We start from the raw sequence: 11,803 nt of genomic DNA, 5'->3' as shown, positions 1-11,803 counted from the left end.
AACAGTGTTATTCTATTACTCAGGCATTGACCTCCCACCTACATCGCAAAAAACCCCGACCGGTCGTCAACGACCTCTTCCTACAGCCATGTCTACCCCTCAGTTCTGGTCGACTCCCCTACGCTATATCCGCTGGGCTGCGCACGAGAAGCCAGCTATCCTCGCTGCTCTGTGCATTGGCGCCATGGGTCCTGTTGCCCTGGTCACTATTCCCCCCATCCGCCGCGCCCTCGGTGACGTCGACCCCGAGCCCATTCCTCTTACATATCCCAGTATGAACCCATTCAATTCCTACAAATCGGTGCATGAGCATCAAAGCTATATTCAAGTAATTTGAATCTAACCAATATCTTTAATATGTACAGTTCCGCAGGGTCCGCGCGTGATCCCCAAGGGCTACGATGACGAATAAACGGGTTCTGAACTACGAAAATGTCAAGTTATCGGAAGTTAGGGAGAATTTCGTGTCTTTTCCGAGCCTGGGAGGAATAAATTCAGCGGATGACAGGAGATGAGTTGGCTGTGCCACTGGACTGATCAACAAGTCCCATCGTATCATTGTGGGCAATCGAAAAGACTTGTTCCGGGCAACTTCTCCTGGCCATCAAAATGCTTTGATACCAATATTTGTTGCGCATACGCCGAATGTTGAGCCCGGTGCTACAGTGTATGTACTATGTTTTGTGCAATCATATAATCGACACCAGGTCGCTTTTCTATGTTTCAAGTAACTTGGCTATGTTTGGAATAATTGCATTCTTGCACACGAACGGCCCGATATGGCCTTCGCACAATAGAAACAAGCTGCTCGCCATATCTAGTACCTGTAGAATCTGACCAATGGCAGAATTTTTATTACACTCCGAAGCCTTGTCGGACAACAACGTCAGTAATTTCTAAGTGATATGATATCTTGATTCATTTGTGGTAAGAAATTATGTAGAGCAAGAGTTTCATTAAAATCATGGAGTCAATCCACGATCTTGCACATCAAAACGTCAATCACAGAAGACGGACCAACGCCGCAAATGCTCACATCTACATGTAGACCACCAACCTTAGTTTATCGAAGCACAACGCTCTCGCAAACCGAAGGGCAAAAAAAAAAGTAGAACACGATGACCTCCCTCCTCTCAAGGGAAAAGTGAAACAAAAAAAGAAAAAAGTTGCTAAGAACACATAAATCCTGTACACCGTTAAAATCAAGAAAAAAAAAAAAAAAATTCACATTATCGTGGGTGAATATTCCCGGAATCCGTGAGACCAAAAAAGGAAAACAAAAACGCTCAAGTCCGGACCGCCTTTTCGTAAACTCAAGACACATCACTCCTACTTCTGGCTGGCCAGTTGCACAAAAGCATGGGAGAGAAATCAAAAAGAGGGAAGTCCACGGGAAGTCCAAGCTCCTGCTACAGAGCGATCGATTGGGGTCGATTCCAGTGGAAATCCATGGGTAAAAAAAGAAGCGAGATTGATGTCCAATGGGAAGTGGAAAATCTTCCTGACTAGGCCAGTGGGATGTGAAACATTGAACATCTTTGGCTTGGTCTAAAATTCCTGGACTAGAGACAAATTGGGAATCTGAGAATTGTGGCCGAGAGGGAAAAAGAGGGCGAAAACATAGTCCAGGAGATTTTCATAGACACCAATACTATTCCTAGGGGCATTTTGGAAATATCCCAGGAAGAAAGCACCAAGTTGACCACAATGTGGATGGAGATGGAGAAGAAATCATGGATGTAGGAAAACCCTTGGGGGGGGGGCGGTCATTCTTATCTACCGCCGACGGTGGGGGTTGTCTCTGGTTGCTTGTGGCCTGCGCTCATACTCTGGAGTGTATCTGGGCTCCATTCCTATCCGGGGATCCGGGGCAGTAGTGGTAGGATAGGACATCCCGGAAGTTACGGTAGAGTACTCCTGTTCGGCATCATATCCAGGTCCTGGGTATCGGGGAGCATTGCTTCGGCCATTGTCGTAACCATAGCCCGTGGGGGCATATGTATACGATTGGGGGTGCATGTCCGCAGCCGTCACGACGGGCTGAGAGGCACCAGAGTAGGAAACCTGGGGTGGGGGGTACGGGGCTGTACCTGATGCATATGGCGAATGAGTGGCGGATGTGTATGATGAAGGGTTGGTGTAGGGGGCATTCTGGGATGCACTGTAGGGGCTCTGGGAGTAGGGATCCATGTACGACTGAGCGGGTGCTGCAGTAAAAGGCGTAGGGGATGGACCCTGTGACTGGCGAACCTCGTGAACGGGCGCAGGAGCATAGTTCGCTTGAGCGGTGTTAGGTGCATGGGAAACATTTGTGTCTTGAATGTAATTTCCCCGAGGGTAGCCTAGGTCAGCCCGGCGTGAAACGTCCGCCTCCCAACGAGCGGAGTCAGCTTTCAGATCAGTAATCATCTCCTATATCCGATGTATGGTTAGAACTTCATCTCGACTTATTCCGCTTTCTGTCTCATGTCTATAGTCACTTACAGAGGTGAGATTCCGATAGGCACGGATGAAGAATCCTGGGCGGCCCTGTTCATGGTTAGCCAAAACGGCGTTGAGTCATCGGGTCAAGAGCGAAAGACGAACATTGTGGTTGCCAGGCCTCACAAGGGCATCGTTTCCAAGGTAGCGACAAATATCTGCTTGAATAACCTCTCGGCTGATTCCGTCACCCGGGATGAAATATTCATTCTGACGCTCCGGGCGTCCTTCATAGCGGCCTGTCATAATGTCCGAGGGAGGAAAAATATCCGGTTTAAAATTTTAAAAGTCCTCGGATCCAAAGGGCCAGAAGAGAGGAAGTCCGGAGTGTGGTAGATGGTTTCAGAGTCCTGGGAAAGTTGACGGTGGTGAGTCCGTTTTTATTGTAGGATGTACAGATTCTATCAGGCGACGAGCAGGTTCCAAAGTCGACAATCAACGACTTGGATGATTTCTTTTCTCGATTCCAGGGCAAGCGGAAAACGAGATACGATCCTTGGGAAATGGCCAGAAAAGAGTCCTGGTCGCGAATAGCAGAAGTCCTTAGTGGGAAAAAGTCCGGTTAATCCTAGGTAGAAATCCTTGCTGGTTGTCCACTTGGGCAATTATCCTGGGAAATTGAGAAGTCCTCAAAACGTGGTTGGATAGTGACAAGGTGTTGAAAGGTGTCAACAGAGGACGAGTTGTCAGAATTAGGAGAAAGAGAGACACGGCTGAGGGGTCCTGTGGGATGTCTGTACTCCGTTCGGGATGAACCAGATATTTGCCAGTTTTGAAGGGGGGGAGGGGGGGAGGGGGAAAGGAGTAGAATGAGCTGGCGAGAGAAGCCAGAGAATTATGGAGAGAAGGAAAAAGAAAGACGGAAGAAAGGAAAAAGGAAGAGGGGGGGGGGGAAGAGGTAAAGTGGACTTCAAAGGGCCAGGGCGGTTGGGCCGTCTTGGGCTGGTGCCACGACTCCCCACTGAGATCAAGGCAAAAGCATGCATGGTCAAATGTGGATTAGGCTGATGTGCAACCCTATGTCTGTAGCCGCTTGAATTTTTTTTTCTTTCTTTTATGATTTATGACTATTACGGACTCATGTGCCAATATAACGTTGAATATACTCCACTCATGATCAAAGAGGCATCCAATGTTGGAGATGTAAGCAAATGTAACTCCAAGGCTGGGCAAAGATACTTGGGCAGATATTACAAGTAAATACTTAAAGATGTACTTTTGTACCCTAAGATTAGAACCTAAAAAGGTTGCTTCTCTTAGATTTTGAAAAAGAAAATAAGGGCCGATCCCCCATACTCAACCAGCTTGGATTACTCCTTAGTCTGTGCCCCTGGACCGGTTTAATATCGAAACTCTACTTTGTACAGGACTCCACCAGTGGATCTTCAGCGGTCAAGAGCTGTTGGAAATGAGATCATTCAAAAATTGTATGTTCATATGTATAGTGAGGGCAATGATTAGGGGCAAATCATAGAACTTGTGATTGATCCCTCATCATCTGCAAAATGAGCATGACAAGGCAAGGAGCCAATCTGTTGACAGAAAAGACCGGTGGCAACCTATAAACTTGCCACCTGGAAAGCAGACCGATGTCCACACGAGATGACCGTTGGGCAGGAATGCGTGGCTTTGGGCACTTGCGCGAAGACTCCGAGCCTCTGGCCCACTCACAGCCCGCCTGTGTCAGCTGGATCGCACAGATCGGAGATCACCCTGTCTCCTTTCTTTTTTTTTTCATGTTCGAGACCTTGCAGGGGGCGAGTTACAACGGCAGAACGGCCTGCACAAGAAACGCGACATCTGACAGTGCAGGGGTGGTTGAAGAAAAAAAAAGCAGGCACTAAGCGATGGCCCATTTGGAAATGCTTGGTTTATAACTCTGTGGGATATAGGAAAGTAAATTGCAGTTTGACTTTAGACCTATCTAGCCATTTAAGAAGAACATTGAAATAACTCTTGATATGTACTTTGTACAATATCAGATGTAATGGGAAATTCATATCAGATGTAATGGGAAATTCCAAAAGGTTGAATTGAAGTGGTGGACAACAAACAACCCAAGACTGAAGAGATCACATGGGACCGCACTAGTCCATTTTGGGCTTTCGTTCCAAGGTTGAAGCATCAGATTCGAAGCTTCCGACCAGCTGACCGACTTCGACGCCAACCCCAATGATTTGATGTTCACCGTCATGACGCACGTCCGAGCATGTCCGAACACACCGAGTCGTACGATCCCTTGAAGGTCTCCCGTTTTACCTACCGACAATTACAAGGTTTGCGACAGGGATCCACGGCAACCCCTCTACGCGTGATTGCGCATATCGATTTAGATGCCTTCTATGCGCAATGTGAAATGGTCCGCCTGGGGACTCCGCGGGAGACACCATTAGCAGTACGGCAATGGGATTCCTTGATTGCCATCAATTATGCCGCCCGACCCTTCGGAGTTAGTCGATTGATTAATGTCGCAGAGGCTAGAAAACTTTGTCCAGACCTCGTCTTACAGCATGTCGCGACTTTTCGAGAGGGAGAGGGAGGACGGTGGGCATATCGGGATGATTCCTTCAGAAGCATCAGCACAGACAAGGTGTCACTGGATCCGTACCGAGCGCAATCGCGAAAGATTCTCCAGACCATGAAGGAGGCTTTGGCCACATGGGGTACCGATGACACGGAAGTCGAATCTCATAATCCGAAGCAAGATCTCTCGGCTGTGTTGGAGAAAGCCAGTATTGATGAAGTATTCATTGATTTGTCTCCATTGATATATAGGGCGCTTCTTCAGAGATATCCAGAACTTCAGATGGAAACACAAGACGAGAACCGAGATGCACAACTGCCTATACCGCCAATTACAGCCTTGCAGTGGGACACCGACTGCTTGGTGGACCTGGATCAGCATGAGACAGAAGAAGATGATCCAGACTGGGACGACGTTGTCATGTTGATAGGATCCGAGATTGTACGATCGGTGCGGAACGCAGTTTGGGAAAAGCTCAGCTACACCTGCTCCGCTGGGCTCGGCCGCAATAAGATGATCGCAAAACTAGGAAGTGCTTGCAACAAGCCCAATCTACAAACTGTTGTGCGAAATCGGGGGGTACAGAATTTCCTAAATGGTTATAAGTTTACTCAGATCAGAATGCTGGGTGGTAAACTCGGCGATCAAATAACTGCCGCCTTCGGGACAGAGAAAGTCAGCGAGCTTCTTAACGTACCGCTTGAGCACTTGCGTACTAAGCTGGCTGACGACACGGCGTCCTGGCTCTATGGGATTATTCGTGGTGATGACCGTACCGAGGTCAACCCCCGAACCCAAATTAAATCTATGTTATCCGCGAAATCTTTCAGACCGAGCATCAACTCAGTCGACCAAGCCGAGAAGTGGCTTCGTATCTTCGCAGCCGATATATATGGCCGGCTTGTGGAAGACGGCGTGCTTGAAAATAGACGTCGTCCGAAAGTGATTACCATACACCATCGAACTGCGCAATTTCGTTCTCGTCAAATCCCAATTCCAGGTTCTAGCGCAATTGACGAGAACCTTCTCTACGATCTAGCCAGTACTTTACTTCGTCAAGTCGTGGCTGACGGAAAGGCATGGCCCTGCTCCAACCTGTCCTTGAGCGTGTCAAGTTTTGAAGACGGCGTGAGCAATAACAAAGCTATTGAGGGCTTCTTGATTCGCGGTGATCAAGCAAAAGCTCTGAATCATTCTTCAAGGCCCCGAGATACCGATGATTCCCCCAGTGAACAAGCCTCAACCGAGAAAAGGCGAAAGCTTGATAGAGAGGGGAGTAAAATTAAAAATTTCTTTGGAAATTCATCACATCCTGAAGATACTGGTGCAGATGAGCGAGACAGTCCCCAAGAACCTGCTGAAATGGACCCCAAACTGAGTGGAATTCCTCAGTTCGTCTGTCCACGGTGCTCTAAGTCGATGATCGAGTATGAAAAAGAAGAACATGATGATTGGCACTTTGCCAAGGACCTTGCGAGCCAGGACAGAGAGGAGGCAAAAGCTTCGCAGCCGCCACCACCCACGAAAAGTAATGCACGTGGTACATCTGCTCGTGGAAGAAGTGGTCGAGGCGGAGGGGGTCGAGGCAAGCCTGAAAAGGGGCAGATGCGACTTGCTTTTCAGTGACCTATGAGCCCTATACTCTTCTGTTCTCTCATGCTGTATAGCTACAAGATACCCAATGCCTTGAACAGAATCATATTATCTCCTAATCGCCCAATATCAATTGCCTCGTAATTTCGTAGGTTTTAGCCATTGCTACAGCGCATAGCATACGCGTGAAGATATATATATTTAGACACCAGTCTACTTTGTGTTTAGAAGTGCATACAATCTTAAATTCGGCGAGCTAGCTGGAGGTGCGTAGTCAAATTTCTTATAGACCCGAGCAGAAGTACCCAACAATGCGCATTATCAGGCTCGAACTAATGTTCGACAAAGGATTTGCCTCTATACAACATAAGTACATGTATGTACTTTGATGACGCCAAGCATTACAGACCCCGCCCAAACACAGTTTTCAAGCCCAAAACGGCAGTTTTAGAGAAGAGAATCAAGGTTCTAGTAGAAGGATTAGCTAAGATTCCGGGGTACCTAGATAGGACCGACTGAGTAAACAAACACGAAGGTCTTCCAAGGTTGGATGAACGAGGGATGTTCACGCCTTAGATCCGCCTTCTAAGAGAACCTAGTGACATCAGCCGCGGGGTTGATCATTTCTTTACTTCTCCTCAGCCCTCCAAGTCACACTGTGCGAGGTCCACATTTCCATTTCCATATATTGCATGGGTCTGTACTATTTGTCGACTCTTGACCTACCTGATTTGCCTCACTTGTCGTACCATCATTAGCTGCCCAACTGGGCGATTTCGACTAGAGCACAGCCCACCTTTCTTTCTCGCAAGCCCCACCAGTCACCAACTACCAAATTCAACTGTTGCCTCAAACTGAGCCTTTCGACAGGCTCCTGCGTCGAAGCCTCTAATCTAAGAGTCCTTTCATCGTGGTCCAGATATAATTCCGACCGTAGATACAGGCCGATTGATCACCAAATCCAATGCGGTGATCACCCGCACACTCCCACAATGTCCCGCCGAGCACCACCCCGCGACTACGACGAGGAAGATGATCTCTACGAAATGGAACGAGAGCGCGAGCGACGCCACAGGCCGCGCCGACGAGATCGCGACTACTCGGAAGATGAATATCTTCATCGGACGTCCGAGCCCCTAGTCGAGGATATGGAGCGTATGCATATTCGAGAACGTCCCAGGCGAGACTTCATAGAAGAGAGCTTTACTCCATCACGAGCACGGGAGGTAGATATAGTCCCACCCGAGCGATCTATGCCTCTAGACCGCGATGATGCCTACATGCGGCCATCTAGGTCCCGGCCCAGACCTCGTCCCCGTGAAGTAGACGAGGAGGAGTTTATTTTTGAAGAGCAAGAAAAACGCCGTGGCAGTCGACGTCATCCGCGAGAAGTTGACGAGGATTTGCTTTTCGAGGAGAGAGAAAGGCGTGGAGATAGGAGACATCGTCCTGAACGGGAGCGAGAAGTCGAAGACGATCTTTTCATCGACGAAAGGGAAAGACGTCGAGATAGAAGACACCGCCCAGAGCGAGCTCCAGAAGAGGATCTTGTGTTTGAGGAAAGAATAAGGGAAAGAGAGAGTGGTAGGAGGCGTCGGCCAGAGCCAGAATTCGAGGAGGACGATGAACGCATCGTCGAGCGGGAAAGACGCCACGGAAGTAGGCGCCATCCTCGGGAATTCGAAGAGGAAAAATTGATTGTTGAAGACAGAGAAATACACAGGGGGAGCAGGCGTCACCCTGAACGAAGGCCTGAGGATGATCTTCTCTTTGAGGAGATAGAAAAGGAAAAACGCCACCGCAGGAGACGTCCAGAAAGAGAATCTGAAGAGGACATATTAGTTGATGAGAGGGGAAAACATGCAGGAAGAAGACACCGCTCAGAGCGCGAATTTGAGGAAGAGGAAATGGTAATGCGGCGGAAAGAAAGGGAAGAACCTCCTTTACGTCGTGGATGGGACAGCGAACTTGACATTCGATCACGTGGAAGGAGATTGGAGTTTGAGGAAGAGGAAAAATATCATCGACCACAGCCGCGGGCTCCGCCGGCCCCAAAGGTTGAGGTGGAAGAAGTTCTCCATGACACTGCGCTCCCAGAGCGACGCCGAGGACCAATCGATATTCCAGCCAGAGAATTTGAAGAAGACGTGGTCATCCGACGGAAGGACAAAGCACCACAACCAGTCGACCGTGTTGATGAGGAGGAAATCCTTATACGCGACAGACGTGAAAAACGACGCAGTGTACCATCGGAGGATCTAGAACGCGAATTAAGAGGTCTTCGACGAGAGGTCAGGGAAAAAATCCCTCTGGATGAAGAGCTTAAGGTGCGCACGCAATTTAACTCCAAGTCACGCTCCCGAGATCTTGAAGAGGTGAGGGAAGAGATTAGTATTCGGAAAACAAAGGAAAAGCTCCCATCCCGCCAGCCTTCGCCTTCGCCTTCTTTGGATTCGATACATGTGCCTCCGATCCACCAAGAAGTGTTTACCCACCATAGACACATTGACCATGGTAAGACTGATGTCGATAGTTCAGTAAACAAATTACTCTAACAAAACTCAGGGTTTAAAGGCACCCATACACCTCGTGTGCGCAGTCCGGAACTGCGGTCCCAGAGAAGTAGTTTTGATGAGATTGACATTCGTCATCGGTGAGTAGATCAATCTTCTTCTTTGCTGCCCGCTAACATCTGCTAATCTAGGAAAATGCGAGGTGGACGAGTTTCAGAGGAAAAGATACTGCTCAAGCACAGTGACAGTGAAGAATCTCTTACTCCAGAAGACTCAATATCTCCAACTAGCGGCCCAGCCCTCGATTTCAAAGACCCATGGGCGCGGGAAAGAATATCCGCAACTCGCCGTCGACTCAAGTCACTAGACGACGAAAGCGAGTTAGATTACAGCCATGAAATAAGGCATGCCCCTTCCATGCGTCACGTGGAAGAGGATATAATGATCGAGAGCGCCCAGATAGTGGACGCGGCCCCCAAAGGCATAGACGACTGGTCTGTGGTGCATGCTCCGTCCCAGGAGGAAGCCATTGAGATGACCGGAGCTCTGGATGCCGTTGAGGTCAAACCGCGTTATGCACCAGTGGATGAAGTGGAAGTGGAAGTGGAAGTGGAAGTGGAAGTGGGACGGGTTGCCCAGAAGATCACGGAGCCGAAGGAGACACGAAATGATCGGTGGACTGAAATATCGAAGAAGTTGATAGTGAGGGAAGCTATTGAACGTATGGGATTTGAGTATGAAGAGACGAGAACGTGCTATTACATATTTTCGTACCTCAAGGCGGTATGTATCATCCGAACAGACTGCTTCCTTGGATCCTGACTCGTTTTGGCAACAGGATGATATAGATGAGCTCATCGAATTGTCCGATGAGATCCGAAGTGCTCGCCGCAGACGCATTCGTGATATCCAGCGGGAGCGGTCCTCCGTCCCTGATATCACGCCCCATATGCGACCTCGTGTGGGAATGCCTCCGCGGGCACGGGTGATAGAGAAGCGCATGCGAGATATCCGAGATCGAGAATGTATGGACTCCCGGAGGTAATGCTATGAATGCGATGTTTATGACCTATGAATTTATGATCTCCATTTGCCCCAAACTTGGAAAGTGCCGTTGATGTTTTTGTATGTATTTTGATATCCTCAATTGAACGAACTCCACGAGTTCCTTCCCCGAGTGACAATGGGACGCGGTTCCCACCTGAACATTTAAATAGCAGGAGACCAAAACAAACGCTCTTCTCTCGTCAACCTGTCCACAGGAAAGCATCGGATTCTAACAACGTTCACCGTCTTTTCTGATCCCAACTGCTTCCACGTGATCAAGATGTCAAACGCATCTACAGGTACCATACCGTCTGGAAGTTCCCCGGAACTAGATCGTTCTCCGACGGTTGTTCGTGTAAATGATGAGGTGTTTAACATCCCGTCCCCCCAGCGGAAGGTCATCATTCGCCGGCTCAAGAAAGCTCTTCTAGACCAACCAGTTCCCGCCCCATTCTGGGCCGTTATCCAGTTGTGCGACCTCGACAAGCTTGAATACCTCATACAACTGGCCTACTTTTCACTGAAATTGATGGATATTGTGGCTGACCTCACTTGTGGTCTTCCATTCAAATGGACGCTGAGACCATCCCCCTTTCAACAGGCAGATCCAGAATACTCGCCTCCTGTTTTCAGCCCGCCGAAGCACCGTAGTTCCCCAGTCGCAATCTACGCCGCCAGAGAACGAGATGGAAAGAAGTGTGTCATCACAGGCACCCGCAAGATCTATCAAACCGTTCCAATCTTTCCAACCGGCCTAGTCACCTCCCGCTTGCAGGATAACCCGACTTCTCCTACCATTTGGAGATTCGCGGATATGTTCTGGGGACGGATCACAACCCAGAAATGGAGAAAGGCCGCTTTTAACAACCCAATCCAGCCCGACAGCCCTGTCAATGATTGCTCTAACCTGATCTGCCTTCGGAGAGACCTTCGGTCTGCATGGACATCTGGTTTGTTTGCCCTGCGTCCCGCCTGGATCAATGAGGAGGAGACCGAAATTGAAATTGAGTTCTATTGGCAGCCCAAGCTAGACCACAAGGTCTACGACGTGGTTGAGCTGACCAAGCAGCCTCCCTCTAGCAAGAACGTCAACAGCGTGGATAAACTGGTTGTGGTTCCCGGAGTGCGAGGTGAACCAACTTACCGCCCCATTGTGTCCGGCTACCGCTTTAAGATGACAACGGATGACCCCATCGAGCGACCGCTTCCGAGCTTCGACTTGCTGGACATGCAGTGGCATTTCAATCGAATGCTCGCCTTATCCGGCGCATCCAGTTTCTTTGAAGATGATTATGAGGATGAAGACGACAACAGATCAGACGTGACTACCCAATCAAAGCAGCCTTCCGACCTAGACGAAGAGGAAATTTTGGCTTGGGTGAAATCTTCTATTTCAACGGATTCCTCTCCCGAATCAGACTTCGTAGAGGACATTGGTGCAGCGATGATCGGCCCTCTTCCAGGACTTGAGGCCAACACCGACCGACTGCGCAGTGTTAGCCAGGGTTCGAGGGGTTCTGCGAGATCAGCGGGATCACCAGGTTCGGCAGGCTCAGTGGGTTCAACGGGTGCAGAGAGTTCAGCCGATATGCTTGATGTGATCTCTGGAACTGGCCATCTATCCCTTGACTTCGAAGGCAATTAA

General features: G+C 49.1%; 4 protein-coding genes across 4 annotated transcripts; 3 read left to right on the top strand and 1 right to left on the bottom strand.

Moving 5' to 3' along the window:
• Positions 1-88: 88 nt before the first annotated feature.
• Positions 89-412, top strand: N7479_005425 (NADH:ubiquinone oxidoreductase subunit NDUFA3; the record flags this gene model as incomplete). The annotated part of the gene is made up of 2 exons (XM_057253122.1): positions 89-272; positions 366-412. 2 exons carry the CDS (start codon positions 89-91, stop codon positions 410-412), a joined length of 231 nt encoding a protein of 76 aa, XP_057106984.1.
• Positions 413-1,776: 1,364 nt separating this feature from the next.
• N7479_005424 (putative transcription factor RfeG) lies at positions 1,777-2,727 on the bottom strand (the record flags this gene model as incomplete). Its single annotated transcript, XM_057253121.1, has 3 exons — positions 1,777-2,412; positions 2,485-2,529; positions 2,587-2,727. 3 exons carry the CDS (start codon positions 2,725-2,727, stop codon positions 1,777-1,779), a joined length of 822 nt encoding a protein of 273 aa, XP_057106983.1.
• Positions 2,728-4,690: 1,963 nt separating this feature from the next.
• On the top strand, positions 4,691-6,631 carry N7479_005423 (DNA-directed DNA polymerase eta; the record flags this gene model as incomplete). Its single annotated transcript, XM_057253120.1, has 1 exon — positions 4,691-6,631. One exon carries the CDS (start codon positions 4,691-4,693, stop codon positions 6,629-6,631), a length of 1,941 nt encoding a protein of 646 aa, XP_057106982.1.
• Positions 6,632-7,590: 959 nt separating this feature from the next.
• On the top strand, positions 7,591-11,803 carry N7479_005422 (uncharacterized protein; the record flags this gene model as incomplete). The annotated part of the gene is made up of 5 exons (XM_057253119.1): positions 7,591-9,112; positions 9,164-9,251; positions 9,303-9,894; positions 9,950-10,136; positions 10,329-11,803. The coding sequence occupies 5 exons, from the start codon at positions 7,591-7,593 to the stop codon at positions 11,801-11,803; spliced, it is 3,864 nt and encodes a 1,287-aa protein (XP_057106981.1).

This window comes from Penicillium vulpinum, assembly GCF_028829585.1.
Source record: "Penicillium vulpinum strain IBT 29486 chromosome Unknown utg000003l_segment0_segment0, whole genome shotgun sequence".
Taxonomy (NCBI): Eukaryota; Fungi; Ascomycota; class Eurotiomycetes; order Eurotiales; family Aspergillaceae; genus Penicillium; species Penicillium vulpinum.
Note: the sequence above shows the minus strand (reverse complement) of the source record. Positions and strands in the feature narration are given on the sequence as shown.